Source organism: Chanodichthys erythropterus, chromosome 6, assembly GCF_024489055.1.
Source record: "Chanodichthys erythropterus isolate Z2021 chromosome 6, ASM2448905v1, whole genome shotgun sequence".
Lineage (NCBI taxonomy): Eukaryota > Metazoa > Chordata > Actinopteri > Cypriniformes > Xenocyprididae > Chanodichthys > Chanodichthys erythropterus.
The window spans coordinates 400,352-420,362 of NC_090226.1; the positions used below are offsets into that span (position 1 = coordinate 400,352).

Sequence of the window (20,011 nt, forward strand, 5' to 3'; positions counted from 1 at the left end):
ACATTAAAATGTCACGGTAAAAATCTCCTCGAGTGTTGCTCAAAAATGACCTTTTATTATTTCACTGAAATGAATGTACTGTACTTTAGTTTGATAATGTTTTTTAATTTTTTGCATTTGTAGGGGATTTTATGGTATTGAATTATATTTATGCAGTAATTACAATCCATTTATTCACTTTCTCAGTATAGACCTGAAAATGAAATTTACAACATAAACTCATAAATCTTAAATCTTTGGATCACAGACTGAAGTTTGGTCTCTTAAAGAAGAAGTTTTAAAAAGTGAACAAAAAAGTTACACAAAAATACTATTTTCAATTTTTATATGAAATATATAGTTTACAAAACACATTTTACTCTAAAACTGCAACAAAATGAAATGCATAAACCTAAACGAGTTTTATTTTATTTTATAAATTTGAGCTTGATATCTCAAAAAATGAGCTTTCAGTCAGATTTAGTTTGGCTGCAGTTCCAAACGCTTCCACTAGATGAAATTCGTCTCCCATTCATTTCAAGTACAGCCATTTTTGATCGCGAGGAGCACAAGTGTGACTATTTTATTTAAAAAAAAAAAAAAAAAAAAAAAAATTTTTTTCCACACAGGAAGTGCCAAAACTTTACCAAGTTTTTAAACCATTCCAGCAATACGGAAGAGGATTAGGGCCAAGCAATAATAAAAAAATAAAACCATCTTGAGATTAAATTCGTTAAATTATGAGAAAAATGTTGTTAAACTTCGAGAAAAAAGTCGAGATAAAATGTTGAGAATAAAGTCATTAAATTATGAGAAAAAAGTTCTTAAATTACTCGTAATTTCTCATAATTTAATGACTTTATTCTCAACATTTTATCTCGACTTTTATCTTAAATTTAATGACTTTCTTCTCAAAATTTAATGAATTTAATCTCAAGATGGTTTTATTTTTTTAGTATTGCTTGGCCCTAATCCTCTTCCGTACAATAAAGTAAAAAAAAAAATCTTAAAAAAAAAAAAAAAAAAAGTTTTGTTTTTCAGTCAAAAATGACTGAAGAGCACCAGAGGGTTGATATTTAGTTGAATTTCGTGAAGCACATCAGGATCATTTTCACCCCAAAATAAAAACTAAATACTCTGCAAATCAAAATCTTACAACATATTATTAGCAGATATTGATATCTATTGATTCATCTTACTTTTTGTCCATATAAATATCAGCATCTGCACTAAATTGATGTATTTTTGCACAGTTTGAGTCGCTAAATAAAACTGAGCAGTTTTTTCCTCCATATTCTCATTATATCAGACTATATGAAACATAAAGGATCAAATATGATACAAAAATATTCTTTTGTGAGATTTTTTTTAATAGGACCATTAATATTTTTGGAATGACATGATTTTAATGACAATTAAGCACTTTTATTAAATTCACAGTTGCTTTCTGTAACATGGACATTTTTTTTTATAATTTAAATATTACATAAGTGAAGTATATATATCATGGTAATATGATCTACTGAATTGATTTTATTGTATCTTCTTAAAAAAAATGACATTGGTGTGAATATAACTACATTTCATCAGCTGAAGTGTGTCTGAAGCGCCCTCTGCTGGAGACTCACAGACACTGACGCATCAGAGAGTTTGGCAATGCTTGTGTTTCCTGTCGCTCTATCATGGCAAACACAAATACAGAGATGGTTTCTCCAGCTCTTCTCTTGATCCGGAGCGTTCCGCTGCTCAGCTCTTCTGGATCAGAGTGACGCTCAGTCTATAAAGCTCCAAAGTCCCAGAATCCCCTGCGGGTCCATCAGGACCAGCGCACCAGAATCCTGTCTCCGTCCTCGACCGAGTAAAACTGCAGCGGCTTCAGATCGTTGTCGATCTCGATCTCTCTACCGGCCATCTACAGGACACACGTCACAACAATAACTAATCAATACTTACAGACACACTGACAGAAACAGGAAGTGACTGACCTTGGCGCAGGTGTAGCTGAGCTTCAGCTCGACTCCGGGCAGTTTGAGCAGCCGGTGCAGAAGCCCCTTCACCTTCTGGACGATCATGGACTCTGAGAACAGCAGAGAAACCGTCAGACGCGCGTCACGCGAGCCGCCCGCGCCGCTTCAATGCGCACGCTTACCTGGCAGCTTCTTCTCTATGGGCTTCCTCCCAGAATCCTCTGGACAAACGAAGGTCACGGCTGAAAGGGAAGCAGAAACATTGACAGACGCTCATGTGATCGGTCAGTATTGATCTGATGCTGCAGATTCATACTCAATAACTGATTCTTCAGAGCGAACGGCTTCTGTTCTCTCATCTCGCCCTCGTCTGGAGCGCCGTACTCTGAACAGACAAACAAACAAACAAACAAACTCATCACTGACAGCAAAACCACAGTGTTCAGAAGGTCATGAACAGCCAATAAGATCATATCTGATGATTAATATTCAATAGAGCGCAACAGTCGGCTCTGGAAGTAAAAACTCTTTGATTTTAAACAATATCTTATAATCAGTGTTGCGTCTGTTGAATCCGTCAGCCCACATTATTTCAACTTAGTCTCAAAATAATCATGTTTAACTGCAGAATGGGCTATATGAACGTTCTTTAGAACTTCCGCATTAATATAATCCAGCTGGAAAACGTCCGGTGAGAGTCATGTGCTGGTGTGTTTATAATCAGAATATAGTCACTTAAATAGTCAGGCACAGCATTAATTTAGTTATTCAAATGTAAGACGGCATAAAAAATAAAGAAATAAAGACGTACCTCAGTGTTCCTCTTCGGCTAAATTCAATTCGATCACTTTAATGTGTAAAAAAGCTTCAAAAATGAAATATTTATTGTGCACTTTAGTTAGATTAATTGATTAAAGTGTGCTGAAATCATTGATCTTGTGCTGCACTGACTGACAGCTGCTGTGATTATAAAGAGAGAGCGGCGCTCGCTTTCTGTGTCATTCATTCACAAGAAAAGTTATTGTTTTTCAGGAGATTTTTTTTGAGTATTTCATACTTCACATTGACAAAATGTATTTTTAAACCTAGTTATTTTATAATGTTTAATATTTAGTGAAAAACGATTAGAGGAAATGGCTGATATATGCACAAATAAATGCTACTTTGCCGCCACCTGCTGGTTAAAGTGCTAATTATTGTCTTTTTTATTTTTAAATCAGTGTTTTCTATCAAATGTTTTATTTTCTACATTTTTAAACGTTCGGTTTTACAATGGAGACAATCTCAGAAGGATGAACAAATAATGTTTGTGGTCGTCACATTAAAAATGACATTTGAAGTGCTGGAAAATAATGTGTGTGTGTCTAATTACAGATACAGCGTTTTTAAACGGCCACAATAGCTTCGTCTTTATCGCAATCAGTAAAACTGGTTTATTAGGGAAATGTGATAACTGCATTAAAATATGAATACAACATTAAAAAGTCAACCATTGATGGTTTTGTGTCGATGTACAGCGACTACAGAATGAACAGTTCACCGGAAATGCCCGAGCTGGCTTAACAACAACCAGGAAGTAACCGTGCGTATAGTCCATTTGTGGTTAAAACTACATTACCCATAAGGCTGTACAGAAAGTTCCACCAATTAAATGAGCAAAACGCACCACAAGATCTCTTTAGCTCCGCCCACTCCCATGAAGCACTGCGAATGATGTAATTGAGTCAATCTCTCTATGCTCTAAAAAACGTATAACTTATATAATAAACATATTTTGCAATAAACTAAAAATCTATGATTTTTTATATAAATAATCAACATTAGTAAATGAGTAGATTTATATTTCTACATCAATTTTAAGTTGATTTTGCTGTTTGCAATGCTTCATGGGATTGTAGTTCTTTCCCTCACTAAAGTCTTTTTTGCTTCACATCAGTTTGTAGAGTTCTGATTCTCCTGGAAGCTGATTGGTTTGTTTCATAGCGCTTTAATGAAGACTGTTTTAAATCCTTACAGTTAAATCCCACTGCGGAAAAAGGGGCGGGGAGAGTTTAACACTGTACATCACCCACTGAACCAGCGTTAACATCGTTAACTAAAACTAAAATCACATGTTCCTGACATGAAATAATTTAAACAAAACTTATTTTTTTCAGCTAGTTGACAAAACAACATTTCTCATTTTCATTTAGTTTAACTTGATGTACTAAAATCACTAAAATTACTAAAACTTTCAAATGAAAATGAAAGCTACAAATATACAGAAAATGAATTAATGACATTAACAAGAACTATAATATAATAATAAACAGGACTGACTGTGGATGAGCGCGAGGAAGCGTGGGTGCTCCGTCAGGAAGTCAGCGCTGGGACGGCTCTTCTCCGGGTCGATGTGACCTCCAGCCTGAAGCCACGCCAACCCAAACCTCTTACAGTAATCAAGCTCCGCCCCCCTCCTCTCGTCCGGCTCCACCTGACCATGACATCACCTCATCAGTACTGTACAGAACTCTCACTGATTCATCTTACTGTATCTCCATATAAAGATCAGAATCTGCAGAAAATTACATATTTTTGAGCCTCTGAATAAAACCATATTCTCATTATTTCAGACTATATGAAATATGATGCTCAACATAAACACACGTGCAAACTTTCTATTTTGTCTTAAGATTCAAAAAACAAAAACACAAAAAAGATTTCATATGTCAGGCTTCACAGGGTGACAGTGATAATCCAAACCCGCTGCAGCGCTTGCAGCAGTAAAGGTCAGAGGTGAGCGTGTGGAGGTCACCTGTCTCCGGTCCAGCAGCTGCAGTCGGCTCAGGCGGGCGATCAGGATCTGTCGGGCCGTCTCCAGGTTCTTCTCTGTCTGCAGCAGCGGGTTCCTCCGGCAGGACAGATGAAGAAGAGAGCGCAGCTTCTCCAGCTCGTTCACCACACGCCACTGCACACACACACACACACACACACACTGAAACACTTCTGCTTCTTGAAGTCAAATAAACATCAGCTGACCTGCTCATTTTACCTCTGAAATGTTGTTGTCGTCTAATAAGAGAGTCTTCAGCGCAGGAAACAGAGCCGTCTTCTCACCTTCACAGGTTTAAAGGGTTAGTTCACCCAAAAATTAAAATAATATCATTAATTACTCTCCCTCATGTCGTTCCACACCTGTAAGACCTTCATTTATCTTCAGAACACAAATTAAGATATTTTTGATGAAATCCTGCATAGCCAGCAATGACATTTCCTCTCTCAAGATCCATTAATGTACTAAAAACATATTTAAATCAGGTCATGTGAGTACAGTGGTTCAATATTAATATTATAAAGTGACGAGAATATTTTTGGAGCGCCAAAAAAACAAAATAACGACTTATTTAGTGATGGCCGATTTCAAAACACTGCTTCAGGAAGCTTCGGAGCGTTATGAATCAGTGTGTCGAATCAGTGGTTCGGAGCGCCAAAGTCACGTGATTTCAGCAGTTTGTTGGTTTGATCCGAATCATGATTCGACACAAAAGAACTCACATGTACTCACATGAACTGATTTAAATATGTTTTTAGTACATTAATGGATCTGGAGAGAGGAAATGTCATTGCTGGCTATGAACGAGTCTCTCGGATTTCATCAAAAATATCTTAATTTGTGTTCTGAAGATGAATGAAGGTCTTATGGGTGTGGAACGACATGAGGGTGAGTAATTAATGACATTATTTTCATTTTTGGGTGAACTAACCCTTTGATGTTTTGGCATTATTCACACACACACACACACACACACACATCATTAATGTAACATTCGCTCTGGTACCTGCTGAAGCGTCGCTGAACTGAACCTCAGATAAACCGCTGCCGGACAGATTCAGCTTCTCCAACCTGCAGATCCACACATGACAATCACATGTCTCACTCCACACATTCACAGGCCGGATGTTTTATCGTTCAGCTCTCACCAGGGTAAACGTGAGATTTCCAGCACCGTCTCCTGCAGGATCTGGTTATTGGACAGGTCCAGCACTCTCAGAGTCTGCAGCACATGATCCGGTCTGGATGAAGGAAGCATGATTCAGTTCTGTGACAGCAGGAGATTATATTTCTGCTCGTGTCGTGAACGTCACTCAGTACCTCAGTAACTCTGTGATGTCATTGTCAGCGAGATACAGTTCCTCTAACTGCTGCCACATGGGGGCGCAATGGAGAACCTGCCGGGGTCAGAGGTCATCCACATTTACATGTTAAGCGTGATGTAATAACAAGCACAAATCAAAACAAGCATATGAATCAGATGATGGCATGTGAATCAGATCACACACACACACACACACCTTACCTGAGTCCAGGTGAGCGCGCAGCTGTTGAGTGACAGCACCCTCAGGCAGGAGAAGGCGGGGCTTAAGCGACAGGGGTCACTGGAGATACTCAATCTATTGTGACTACAGGAGAATTTAAGAGCTCGTGTTACTGAAACCAGAACATTTCCATGAAAATTAAATCAAAAATACCTGTTCTTCATTTTTTAATGGAATATTGCCGTGTTTATTTTAAATGATTTATAATTATTGTGTTGAATTCGTGTTCCTGGTAATCTTGAATCAGAATCTGATGACGAGGGCGGGGCAACCTGTCACTCACATGAGATCCAATCAAACCAATCAAACTCAAGCCCCGCCCTACATTTGTTCTTGTTTGCGAAGCGTTTCTCTCAGATATATACGGCACACAGCGAGCGTTTGCTGACTGTAAGCTCTTCTGGAGGTCCGTCACCTGAGCTGCAGCTCCTGCAGACACTCCAGCTGCTCTGTGATGGCCGCCACAATCTCCCATGAGCTCAGCAGGTTTCCAGACAGATCCAGAGACTGAACGACTGGAGGACGCTGTTAAGGAAGCTTCATGTGTTCGTCTGAGCGTATCATGATCTGCGTGATCTCAGAGAAGGATACACGGCGTGGTGTTTCTGATCTCATTCTGCGGGCCGGGCCCGGACACCTCACACCTCCTCAGACCCACTTCCGTCAGCTTCTCCACCCTGAGACACAAACCACACCTCAGCCTGAGCAACAGTAATGACACACGCCACAGGTGCACGAGAGCGTCCTCACTTCTGCTTGAGCTTGACGTCATCAAAGCCGACCATCATGACGGTTCTGCTGGAGATCTTCAGCTCGTCTCCCGCCGGCTCCTCCGGCTCCTCCTCGTAGCGCCGCTTCAGAGCCGTCACGTAATCCACGCCGAAGCTGGCCTTCTTGGGCCGCACGAACGAGCCGCCCGTCGGGTGTCTGGAGACAAGCACACACACACGTCAGCTGATCTGACCGTCACCTGCAGTAAACCGCTGATGTTCCCATGAGCACCTGCAGCTGAAGTAGCGCACTCCTTCATGGCTCCCATCATGCTTTCCTCTGTCCGGATGATCCCATTCCACTCCCAACCACACGCCTGCAGGAACATCATCACACACACCGTCACAACTGAGACTCAAACAGATGAAGTTATGACTAAAAGTCACATATATAGTCAAGATTAAGACAAAAAGTTGAAATTGTCAAAATTATGACATATTATATGATAATTATAGGATAAAAAGTCAAAATTATGACTTTAAAAGTCATAACCTTGACATGAAAAGTTTAAATTATGACATAAAAAGTCAAAATTGACACACTAAATCACTGAGATTATGATAAAAAGTAGAAATTATGACATAAAGTAAATGTTATAATGTATTTTAAGTATATTATAAATATACAAAAAGGCTTAATTATCACACTATATGATAATTATGATAAAAATGTGAAATTATATCAAAAAGATTTTTAAAATGATTAATTAAAAAGTCATAACTAAGACAAAAAGTTGAAATAGTAATAGTATGTCAGAAAAAAGTTTCTGACATAAAGTCAAATATTATATATTATATATAAAAACTCGAAAATTATGACATGCTATATGATAATTATAGGATAGTCAGTCAAAATTGACAAGTCATAGTTATAAAAGAAGTAGCCAAAATTATGACTTCTAAAGTAAAAACTGAAAAAAAGTTGAAGTTATGACATAAAATTCAAATTGACACACCAAGTCATTCTATAAAAATCTAAATTATGTCAAAGTTTAAATTATGACATAAAAAGTCAAATTTTACATACTAAGTCACTGAGATAGTCACAATTATGATAAAAAGTTGAAATTGACATTTTTATAGGATTAAAAAGTCAAAATTATGACTTTAAAAGTAGAAATTATGACAAATATTATTATAATTTATTATGAACATATAAATATTACACAAAAAGTCAACATTATGACGTGTTTTATGATATTTATATGATAAAAAGTCAAACGTGGCAACAAGATTTTTAAAATTATGAATTAAAAAGTCATAACGATGACAAACAGATGAAATTATGACATAAAAAGTCAAGATTACGACATGCTATATGATAATTATAGGATAAAGCTAAAATTATGACAAAAGTCAATAATTATGACTTGAAAATTCAAAATCATGACATTAATTTTATATAACTTTAAGTCATAACTAAGACAAAAAGTTGAAATTCTGACATAAAAAGTCAAATATTAGATAAAAACTTGAAAATTATGACATGCTATATGATAATTATAGGATATCAGTCAAAACTGACATAAATCATAGTTATAATAGAAGCAGTCAAAATTATGACTTCTGAAGTAATAACTATGACAAGAAATTCAAACTGACATACCAAGACATTATATAAAAAGTCAAAATTATGACAAAAGGTTGAAATTATGACATAAAAGTAAGAATGGACATGAGTCCAAAAATCATAAATATGAATAAAAAATAAGAATGATGCGAAACACACTTTATATGTCATCATATCGACTTTTCATAATAATGCTGATTTATTTAAAATAGTTGTTATGTGGATGAAGAGGAAAACATCATCATCACGTGACCTGCGGTGGGCGGAACCGGCCCCACATAACGGACAGTCCCTCTGTGTCCGTCACAGCTCACGCGCCTGCCCACTGCCTCTTCCTCCTCCATCATCATCATCATCTACACACACACACACACACACACACTCAACATGACTTCACCAACAGAGCCTGAATAATCCCTCAGTACAGATCATGAGTGACGTCAGCGATCACAGATGTGTGTACTCGATCATTATAAATCATTCCCGATCAGCAGAGACGAAAAGAACAACGAATAACACGCGGAAAAACTGAATAATAACAGAATGAAAATGTTCTGCATCATTCTCACCTGCACAGCCGGCGACCGGGGATGACGTCACGCGGTCCCGCGCCTAATGCCGCGCCGAGGAGAAACACCGTCAGAGTCCCTTCACGAGTTTCAGTCAAACATATACAGTTATTATATATAAATATACTCTTGGTTATTTCATTACGGAGAACGGTGCGCGTGACGTGTTTCCCGAGGTGAGACTGCAGGAACTGATGATCCGGGTCTGTGTTTCCGGCGGACCGAGAAACTCTGCGCACGCGCGTGTGAGCGAAACAAGCGTGTGTTTGTGTGAAAAACATTAATCAGAAATATCAGGATTTACACACACTCGAGCTCAGAGTGACAGCATGAAGAAGAAGAAGCAGCTCGTGAACAGGTCTGAAGCTCGAATGAAGTGTTTAATCTGTAATATGTTGTAAAATCAGAGTTGTAAAAGAATTATCGAGCTATGGAAAGTCACAAAATTATGACATAATGACTGATAACTGACATAAAAAAATCAAAATTATGACCAAAAGTTGATGATATGACAAAAACGTTTCGACTTTTTGTCAAAATTTCGACATTTTAATCTCACAATTATGACTTGGTATGTTATTATTGACTCTTATGTCGTAATTTCCACTTTTATTTCATAATTATGATTAACCAAAGCATGATTTGTTCTTATGAGGTGAAATGAGTTGATGTTTTCAGGTAGAATCAAAGTTAATTTTATCCACATTTATCTTTACAAACATACAGACTCGTTTACGCAATAATTCACATGTTTCTTTGCTCTTGAATCATTGAATCATGATGATTGTTGTTTCAGAGCCGCTGGAGATGCAGCAGATTACACGGTCGGTCAGGTGTCCGGCAGCCTGTTCCCAGAACAGCACAAACCCGGAGCTTTATCGGCTTTATTCTCCTCCACTTCCTCAGAAAACACTCTAGTCTTCGTTCCTGCGCCCAAAGTAAGTTCATCAGACGATCACAGAGCGGAAATGAAAGCGTTCTGCTCGTAATGCTGCTCTTCTCTCATCAGACGGAGCCTAAACCCACTGCAGCGCCTGATGTCAAGAGTCCCGGTCAGATCCACACACAGATCCAGACTCCGAAGACTCTCTCGGCGGCGGAGAAGAAGCTCCAGGACCGGTCAGTGATCTGCACTCACACACACCACACACGAACTGATCCATCAGCAGCTGTAATGATGGAGAATCATGTGGTCCGCAGAGAGAGCGCGCTGCAGAACGCAGACGATGAAGGACGAACGAGTGCGAAGAAAGTCAAGCGCAAGCGCCCGGACGAGGAGGAAGAGGAGCGACCCGGCAAACGCAGAAAGAACAAGAACAACGCAGAGGAGCGAATCAAGCTGAAGCGGACGGTGTTTGTGGGGAATCTGCCGGCCAGCTGCACGAAGAAGGTGCTTCAGTCGGTCTGTGGATCGGCCGTCTCCTCCTGACCCTCACTGACCTCTCTCTCTCTTGTGTTGCAGGATATCCTGTCCCTGTTCAAGCAGGCTGGAGCCATCGAGTCGGTCCGCTTCCGTTCAGTGGTGCGTGATCATAAACTCCGTCACGTCGAGTGATCGACCGATAATTTGTGTGTTTATGCCCGATATTTATTTACTGTTTTTGACACGATTAGCAGCACTAATGTCAACAATAAGCAAAATCAATGTAGAATGTCTAATAAATTAAAGACAGGAGTCATATCAGCTTTTTTAAACTACAGTTTTAGTAGATTTATAAGCTGTTTAATAGGCAATGTTGAATAACTAAATAATATTGGAATTAAAAAAACATTTTATTGCATTTCTCAACTGGTATGTAATATCAGAATTATTAACGTTTTTGTCGTTCAAGATGCTGAAATATCTGCTGACAAAGCGCTGTTTTACTCAAAGTGCGAGATGATAAATAATGAATTTCCACAAAGTTGTTTACTTGGATGTTTATTAGCGGATTAATGCTTATATAGTAAATGTTTATATAATTACACAGTTTTTTTTGTTGACTTCACGAGACTAATGATGAACAGACGACAGAGAATTAAACACGGCGCTTTTATTTCCAGCATGTGTTCATTCATGGCTATATCATTTAATTCATGCAAAGTTACATCTTGACGGATTATTTTACGTCACTCCGTTTCTTAGAGACATAAACTGCATTTATGTAACATCTAATTTAATAAAGTTTACTAACTACAGGAAAGCATGTAAGTGTACTTTAGCTGTGCACGCCGTTGTCTCGTCTCCCCTAAGATGTGCTGTAATGGCGATCCTGCGCGCAATTCTCAAAACAACCACAACATGGCAGCGTTTATCGGTATATCCGATTATGGTAAAATGCTTAAATATCGGTAAATCGGTCGATCTCTAGTCATGTTTATAGGATTATTCACTTTCAAATAAAATTTCCTGATAACTTACTCTCTTCCATGTCATCCATGATGTTCATATAAACACAAATTATCATCTCGCACGTGCTTCCGCGTCACGCGTGATCTTTCCAACATGATTACGTCACGCGTGGAGCATCACAGAGCAGTGCAAGACGAGCATTTGTGGTTAAAAAGTATATAATGTTTCTTTTTTTAGAAAATGTCCGATGGTTTCTCTAGATGAGACTCTTATTCCTCGTCTGGGATCATGTAGAGCTCTTTGAAGCTGCACTGAAACTGACATTTGGACCTTCAACCCGTTGAACCCCAGTGAAGTCCACTATACGGAGACAAATCCTGGAATGATTTCCTCAAAAACTAAAGAAAGAAAGGCATGAACATCTTGGATGACACGGAGGAGAGTAAATTATCAGAATTTTATTTGAAAGTGAACTAATCCTTCAACACGCGTGTCTTACAGGTTCGTGAAGACCCGACCATGTCCCGCAAAGTGGCGGCCATCCAGTGAGTTCCAGTGATTCTTATTAAAATCACACATTTTCCAGATCATCTGAAACGTGCTGCGACTGTAACAGCGCGACTTATTTTCTGGAAAGTACGGTACTGATCTTGTCTTCATCTCTAGGAGGAAAGTTCATCCTAAAAAGCAGAATATTAACGCTTACATTGTGTTCAGAGAGGAAGAGGCGGCGGCTGGAGCCCTGAAATGGTACGAGATGTTTTTTGGATTATCACTGTTTATAAAGCAAATATTAAAGGCATGCATTTGATCTTTTGCAGGAATGGTCAGGAGATTGAGGCGGGTTTCCATATCCGAGTGGACCGAGTCTCTCAGCGCTCCGGAGTGAGAGTCTTGATATAATTATTCCATAATATACTGAAACATTTGATGGGCTCAACCTGAACGTTTGCACTAAAGACAGATGAACATGGGAACAAATCCAATAATCAGTCTTATTTTCTCCCACAGCATGATCATAAAAGGTCCATATTTGTGGGGAATTTACCGTATGGTGAGTAACTGTTTTCTGAGATCTCTACAGCTCAGCATCATGTGACTCCACAGTTCCTCAGCTTGTTCTTGTGACAGATATATCGGAGCTGCCGGTGCGGGAACACTTCCTGGAGTGCGGGGACGTGGAGGCCGTGCGTTTGGTGCGAGACAGAGAGTCTGGGATGGGGAAGGGCTTCGGATACGTCCTGTTTGAGGTGAAATAATTGTCCTGTATGGTCTGATCGATAGTTTAGACTGATTTATCAAGTAAAATCTTTGTATAATTGTACAAACTTCAGCTCGTGTCTTTGAAATCTTGTTTTTTATCATGTAAACGTAAGAATAACTTTGATATTGTTAGTAATATTTCATCTGGACTGAAGCAGGTTTACTTGATTATCCAGAAAAATCATCAGGTTCATCTCTGCTTTAAAACTAAGCATCTAAATATCATCTTACTGAGATATATTATTTATATGCATGTAATCAGAACTTCATCTTAATTGTTGTCCATATAATGCACTAGTTCATAATTTTGCTCAGTTTGAGTCTCTGAATAACACTGAGCTGTTTTTTTCCTCCATATTCTCACTATATGAGCCATAAACACCTTGTGTATTGAATATAATACATAACATGTGCAAACTATTATTGTGTGGTTCTGTGTCAGAGTCCAGATTCAGTGATGTTGGCGCTGAAACTCGACGGCTCCACGTTACTGGAGCGAAAGATCAGGGTGAAGCGCTCTGTGAAGAAGGAAAAAGTGAAGAAATCACATCAAGGTCGTCAGTCGGAAGGAAAAGAGCGATGGAGAGGAGGAGGAGGAGGAGGAGGATTCAAAGGTCCAAAGCAGGAGTTCAGAAACAAGCCGGGAAGAACTCACTCCATGATGAATCCTGGCAGGAAACCAACACAAGCTTCATCGTTCAAGGGAGAGACGGCAGATCCTGCTGCCAAGAGAGGGAAAGGACTGAAAAAGAAGTTTAAGCACAAGAAAAAGAAACCTGCTGTTCACATTTAATGCCTGAGCTTTTATTTTAATGTTTAGTGTTTTTGTGTCACAGATAAAAACGTGATTAAACAAACTGATGTTTCCGTCTCTTTATAACAAGCCAGATGATTTTAAAACCATTTAATGCATGAAACTTGTTGTTATTCTGTATGTTTGAGAGAGACGAACATTCAGATTCTTTAAACTGCAATTTAGTGCACAGAAATCAATCAATAATGGAGGCACAAGAATGACTGATTCCTCTGTTTTTATTTTATTTGAGTTTAAAAAAAAGAGGAAACTCTTCCCTAGTTGAAACAGAGCACCATTAAACGTGCTTCATATCCCACAATGCCATAGCAGACAGCCTTCAACAATAACTTAAATACATGAACACAGATAAACGACAGCAGCTGCTTCAACATTCATCAATGACAGACAGAAGACGCTGTAAACATCCGGTCTATGAGCACATTTACTGGTTACATGATATATTTACTTTTTGAACAAAAACTGCAATCATTTGTTAGTAAAAAAAGACAACAATGGATGTTTACAGGTCATGCTCGTCACCGAAACACTCATTTCAGACACAAAATTTAGAGAGCACACATTTCATCTCAAACGCTTCTTCAAATCCATATCTGTGCGTTCAGTGGATGGAGATGGGCGGACAGGAAGTGATGTCATGGAGCCACTGGAGTTCCTGCTACTCGATGTCATCGTCACTGACGCTCTGAGCGCTGACGATACGCTGCACGAGAGAGAGGCGGAAAACATTACATTTGCATAGACGTTAATAAAAACAATCGGGTCATTGATTAACACGGTTTAAAAAGTGTAAAAAACTATTAATTTTTAAAGTTTTATTAAGTGTTAATGAGATGTTGTGGTTTTTATAATCAATTAACACTGCTTTTGTCATGTTTTACAAGATTTGTCACCAAAAATGTCATTTGGTTTAACCAAAATGTTGGTTTTACTGAATGACGATATTTTCAATCAATGCTAACAGGCTGATATCTAGCAAAAGGACAATCAAACATTTTATATTTAGTACAAGTTTTTAAAATATTTCAACATTTTCCATGTTTTATAGCGGTTGCACCGAATGATGTTTCGGGACATGCGTATGATCAAGTGAAAACATGAATTTATCAAATAGTTAAGAGAGAGTTAGTTACTTTGCTTCACGACCATGTGATCCTTTGCAGGTGTCTGAATGATGTCACATCCTGTCACATGATAATGACCACATGACTTGATCCAAAATGGTCCCTTTATATCGGTTACTCCGAATGACATCAATGAAATTCATTCTTTCTACACAATTTTAATATAATTGTGCACTATGTTGATATATGATGTTATAAAATCATGCCAGAATAAATATATACAATTATTACATTTTAAGATATTTTAATCACAAATGAAATGGCTGTATTGGGCTGTGGACGGTTAAACCGAATGACCTTTTGACACTTCAAAATCTTTTATATGAAGGAAAATATAATTAAAACCTTTTGAACTCAATAAAAGAGATCTAGTTGTACGACCTTACATACTTTGGATACTTTTATTCTTCTTATTATTCAGGCCTTTGGACAAAAAAATGACCCGTCACATCATTAACCCTGATATCTATCCCATTATTATGGAAGCTTGGTTTAATAAAATTAAATAATAAAGTAGCTTTTTCTCTCACAATTCTCACTTTTTAAAGTTACAGACAGATATAATTGTGAGATATAAACTGAGAAATTGTGAGAAAAAGGCAAAATTTTAAGATATAACGTCGCAATTTTCATTTCGAAATCGTTTCAAAACACGTGCGCACGCGGCAGATTCTGACCGTGTTTCAGTCGGTCAGTGGCGTCTCACCTGGCTGATGGTGGGCAGTTTGGTCAGCAGCATCTGGAAGACCGGCGGAGGAAGCGTCTGCTGCAGAACCTGCAGGAGCTGCTGTGGCTGACCGCACACGGCGATCGCATTCGTCAGGTGATCCACGCCCTTCTCATAGTCACCTGAGAGAGAGAGGCATGATGGGTAACAGCTCTGAGGAACAGACAGAGCGACAGGAGCGAGATCTCACCCTGAGCCAGCAGCTCTTCTCCCAGCTGGATCTCCTCCAGGAAGAACTTCTGAACGGCTTCAGCGTCTTTCAGGTCTGGTAACTACACACAGAAATAACTCTTCATCTCTCCATCAGAATCACTAGAGTGATGAAGAACAACATGAATGTGTGGAAATACCCTTGATAATCCTGCTTTCTCCTGAGCCGCCTTCTGCTTCTTCCTTCCTGGAACAACATCACAACTCACATCAGATAGACAGAACGACAGAAAGATAGATAGAACGATAGAAAGAGAGAACGATAGAAAGATAGAACGATAGATAGAATGATAGATAAATAGAACGATAGATAAAACGATAGAAAGATAGAACGATAGATAGAATGATAGATGAATAGAACGATAGATAAAACGATAGAAAGAGATAGAACGATAGAAAGATAGAATGATAGATAGAATGATAGATAGAATGATAGATAGAATGATAGATAGAATGATAGATAGAATGATAGAACGATAAATAGAACGATAGATAAAACGATAGAAAAAGATGGATAGAACGATAGAATGATAGATAGAATGATAGAATGATAGATGGAACGACAGAATGATAGAAAGATAGAATGATAGATAGAATGATAGAAAGATAGAACGATAGAAAGATAGATAGAACGATAGATAGAATGATAGACTGATAGATGGAACGACAAACTGATAGAAAGATAGAATGATAGAACGATAGATAGAACGATAGATAGAATGATAGATGGAACGACAGAATGATAGAAAGATAGAACAATAGAAAGATAGATAGAACGATAGAATGATAGATGGAACGACAGACTGATAAAAAGATAGAACGATAGAAAGATAGATAGAACGATAGATAGAATGATAGATGGAACGACAGAATGATAGAATGATAGAACGAGATAGAACGATAGATAGAATGATAAAATGATAGATGGAACAACAGAATCATAGAAAGATAGAACGATAGATAGAACGATAGATAAATAGAACGATAGATAAAACGATAGAGAGAACGATAGAAAGATAGAACGATAGATAGAACGATAGATAGAATGATAAAATGATAGATGGAACAACAGAATCATAGAAAGATAGAACGATAGATAGAATGATAGAACGATAGATAAATAGAACGATAGATAAAACGATAGAGAGAACGATAGAAAGATAGAACGATAGATAAAACGATAGAGAGAACGATAGAAAGAGAGAACGATAGATAAAACGATAGAGAGAACGATAGAAAGATAGAACGATAGATAAAACGATAGAGAGAACGATAGAAAGATAGAACGATAGATAAAACGATAGAGAGAACGATAGAAAGATAGAACGATAGATAAAACGATAGAGAGAACGATAGAAAGATAGAACGATAGATAGAACGATAGATAGAATGATAAAATGATAGATGGAACAACAGAATCATAGAAAGATAGAACGATAGATAGAATGATAGAACGATAGATAAATAGAACGATAGATAAAACGATAGAGAGAACGATAGAAAGATAGAACGATAGATAAAACGATAGAGAGAACGATAGAAAGAGAGAACGATAGATAAAACGATAGAGAGAACGATAGAAAGATAGAACGATAGATAAAACGATAGAGAGAACGATAGAAAGATAGAACGATAGATAAAACGATAGAGAGAACGATAGAAAGAGAGAACGATAGATAGAACGATAGATAGAATGATAAAATGATAGATGGAACGACAGAATCATAGAAAGATAGAACGATAGATAGAACGATAGATAGAATGATAGAACGATAGATAAATAGAACGATAGATAAAACGATAGAGAGAACGATAGAAAGATAGAACGATAGATAGAATGATAGATAGAATGATAGATAAATAGAACGATAGATAAAACGATAGAAAGAGATAGAACGATAGAAAGATAGAATGATAGATAGAATGATAGATAGAATGATAGAATGATAGATAAATAGAACGATAGATAAAACGATAGAAAGAGATAGAACGATAGAAAGATAGAACGACAGATAGAATGATAGATGAATAGAACGATAGATAAAACGATAGAAAGAGATAGAACGATAGAAAGATAGAATGATAGATAGAATGATAGATAGAATGATAGAACGATAAATAGAACGATAGATAAAACGATAGAAAAAGATGGATAGAACGATAGAATGATAGATAGAATGATAGATGGAACGACAGAATGATAGAAAGATAGAATGATAGATAGAATGATAGAAAGATAGATAGAACGATAGATAGAATGATAGATGGAACGACAGACTGATAAAAAGATAGAACGATAGAAAGATAGATAGAACGATAGATAGAACGATAGATAGAATGATAGAACGACAGATAGAACGACAGAAAGATAGAATGATAGAACGATATAATGATAGAACGATAGATAGAACGACAGAAAGACAGATAGAACAATAGAAAGATAGAATGATAGATAGAATGATAGATAGAACGACAGAAAGACAGATAGAACAATAGAAAGATAGAATGATAGAACGATAGATAGAACGATAGATAGAATGATAGATGGAACGACAGACTGATAGAAAGATAGATAGAACGATAGATAGAACGATAGAAAGAATGATAGAACGACAGATAGAACGACAGAAAGATAGAATGATAGAACGATATAATGATAGAACGACAGAAAGACAGATAGAATGATAGATAGAATGATAGATGAATAGAACGATAGATAAAACGATAGAAAGATAGAATGATAGATAGAATGATAGATAGAATGATAGATAGAATGATAGATAGAATGATAGATAGAATGATAGATAAATAGAACGATAGATAAAACGATAGAAAGATAGAACGATAGATAGAATGATAGATAAATAGAACGATAGATAAAACGATAGAAAGAGATAGAACGATAGAAAGATAGAATGATAGATAGAATGATAGATAGAATGATAGATAGAATGATAGAACGATAAATAGAACGATAGATAAAACGATAGAAAAAGATGGATAGAACGATAGAATGATAGATAGAATGATAGAAAGAGAGAACGATAGATAGAATGATAGATAGAATGATAGATAAATAGAACGATAGATAAAACGATAGAAAGAGATAGAACGATAGAAAGATAGAACGATAGATAGAACGACAGATAGAATGATAGATGAATAGAACGATAGATAAAACGATAGAAAGATAGAATGATAGATAGAATGATAGATAGAATGATAGATAGAATGATAGATAAATAGAACGATAGATAAAACGATAGAAAGATAGAACGATAGATAGAATGATAGATAAATAGAACGATAGATAAAACGATAGAAAGAGATAGAACGATAGAAAGATAGAATGATAGATAGAATGATAGATAGAATGATAGATAGAATGATAGAACGATAAATAGAACGATAGATAAAACGATAGAAAAAGATGGATAGAACGATAGAATGATAGATAGAATGATAGAAAGAGAGAACGATAGATAGAATGATAGATAGAATGATAGATAAATAGAACGATAGATAAAACGATAGAAAGAGATAGAACGATAGAAAGATAGAACGATAGATAGAACGACAGATAGAATGATAGATGAATAGAACGATAGATAAAACGATAGAAAGAGATAGAACGATAGAAAGATAGAATGATAGATAGAACGACAGATAGAATGATAGATGAATAGAACGATAGATAAAACGATAGAAAGAGATAGAACGATAGAAAGAATGATAGAACGATAGATAGAACGACAGAAAGATAGAATGATAGAACGATATAATGATAGAATGATAGATAGAACGGTAGATGCTCTCACGTTCTCGCAGTTTGTTCTTGTAGTTCGGGTCGCTCCGTCTCTTTCTGTCGAAGTAAATGCAGTAACCGACGAACAGCGCCGCGCCCAAACCCGCCGCGATCCTGCTGCTGCTGCCGCCCATCATGACGAGATCAGACCACACGACACGAGATCAGACCAGAGAAATTATGATGATAATAATCACAGAGATCAGACTGACTGCATGACCCTCACAGAGCCACACGAGAAAAGACCCCGATGACGTCAAAGGCCGTGACAGAGGAGCTGCCGCTGACTTCCGCCTGATCAGAAATGACACTCGGGGTCACTTTATTCAATCGCATTATGGCGATAAAACCATAAAACAAGGTAAGAGAATCTTATGTTTCTGTAGAGAATTAAGTTATTTTAAATTCAGCTTTTAGAACAATTACGCCCTCGTTTTTAACAGCAGATGGCAGTAAAGATCCACTGCAGCATAATATCGACACAAACTCAGTTTTATTTATTTATTTATTTGCTAGTTGTTCCAA

At 37.2% G+C, this 20,011-nt stretch overlaps 3 protein-coding genes across 4 annotated transcripts; 1 reads left to right on the forward strand and 2 right to left on the reverse strand.

Moving 5' to 3' along the window:
• Nucleotides 1–1,272: 1,272 nt before the first annotated feature.
• tbce (tubulin folding cofactor E) lies at nucleotides 1,273–13,593 on the reverse strand. 2 transcript variants are annotated; one of them, XM_067387618.1, is made up of 17 exons: nucleotides 13,462–13,593; nucleotides 8,896–8,998; nucleotides 7,305–7,389; nucleotides 7,053–7,229; nucleotides 6,894–6,979; nucleotides 6,718–6,817; nucleotides 6,284–6,386; nucleotides 6,079–6,155; nucleotides 5,907–5,999; nucleotides 5,765–5,829; nucleotides 4,978–5,042; nucleotides 4,741–4,893; nucleotides 4,266–4,419; nucleotides 2,263–2,331; nucleotides 2,129–2,188; nucleotides 1,965–2,056; nucleotides 1,273–1,891 (listed from the first exon to the last, which is right to left on the reverse strand). In XM_067387618.1, the coding sequence occupies exons 2-17, from the start codon at nucleotides 8,996–8,998 to the stop codon at nucleotides 1,796–1,798; spliced, it is 1,578 nt and encodes a 525-aa protein (XP_067243719.1). In that variant the 5' UTR covers nucleotides 13,462–13,593; the 3' UTR covers nucleotides 1,273–1,795. The 2 variants fall into 2 exon arrangements, with proteins under 2 accessions (XP_067243719.1, XP_067243718.1); XM_067387617.1 differs by lacking the exon at nucleotides 13,462–13,593 and adding an exon at nucleotides 9,212–9,347 and having other exon boundaries at nucleotides 1,274–1,891.
• rbm34 (RNA binding motif protein 34) lies at nucleotides 9,416–13,665 on the forward strand. The gene is made up of 11 exons (XM_067387620.1): nucleotides 9,416–9,569; nucleotides 10,008–10,149; nucleotides 10,221–10,330; nucleotides 10,412–10,601; nucleotides 10,674–10,733; nucleotides 12,045–12,088; nucleotides 12,210–12,293; nucleotides 12,365–12,428; nucleotides 12,555–12,597; nucleotides 12,675–12,793; nucleotides 13,249–13,665. Exons 1-11 carry the CDS (start codon nucleotides 9,541–9,543, stop codon nucleotides 13,597–13,599), a joined length of 1,236 nt encoding a protein of 411 aa, XP_067243721.1. The 5' UTR covers nucleotides 9,416–9,540; the 3' UTR covers nucleotides 13,600–13,665.
• Nucleotides 13,666–13,840: 175 nt separating this feature from the next.
• tomm20b (translocase of outer mitochondrial membrane 20b) lies at nucleotides 13,841–19,728 on the reverse strand. The gene is made up of 5 exons (XM_067387621.1): nucleotides 19,500–19,728; nucleotides 15,822–15,868; nucleotides 15,662–15,743; nucleotides 15,451–15,593; nucleotides 13,841–14,323 (listed from the first exon to the last, which is right to left on the reverse strand). The coding sequence occupies exons 1-5, from the start codon at nucleotides 19,621–19,623 to the stop codon at nucleotides 14,279–14,281; spliced, it is 441 nt and encodes a 146-aa protein (XP_067243722.1). The 5' UTR covers nucleotides 19,624–19,728; the 3' UTR covers nucleotides 13,841–14,278.
• Nucleotides 19,729–20,011: the final 283 nt, after the last annotated feature.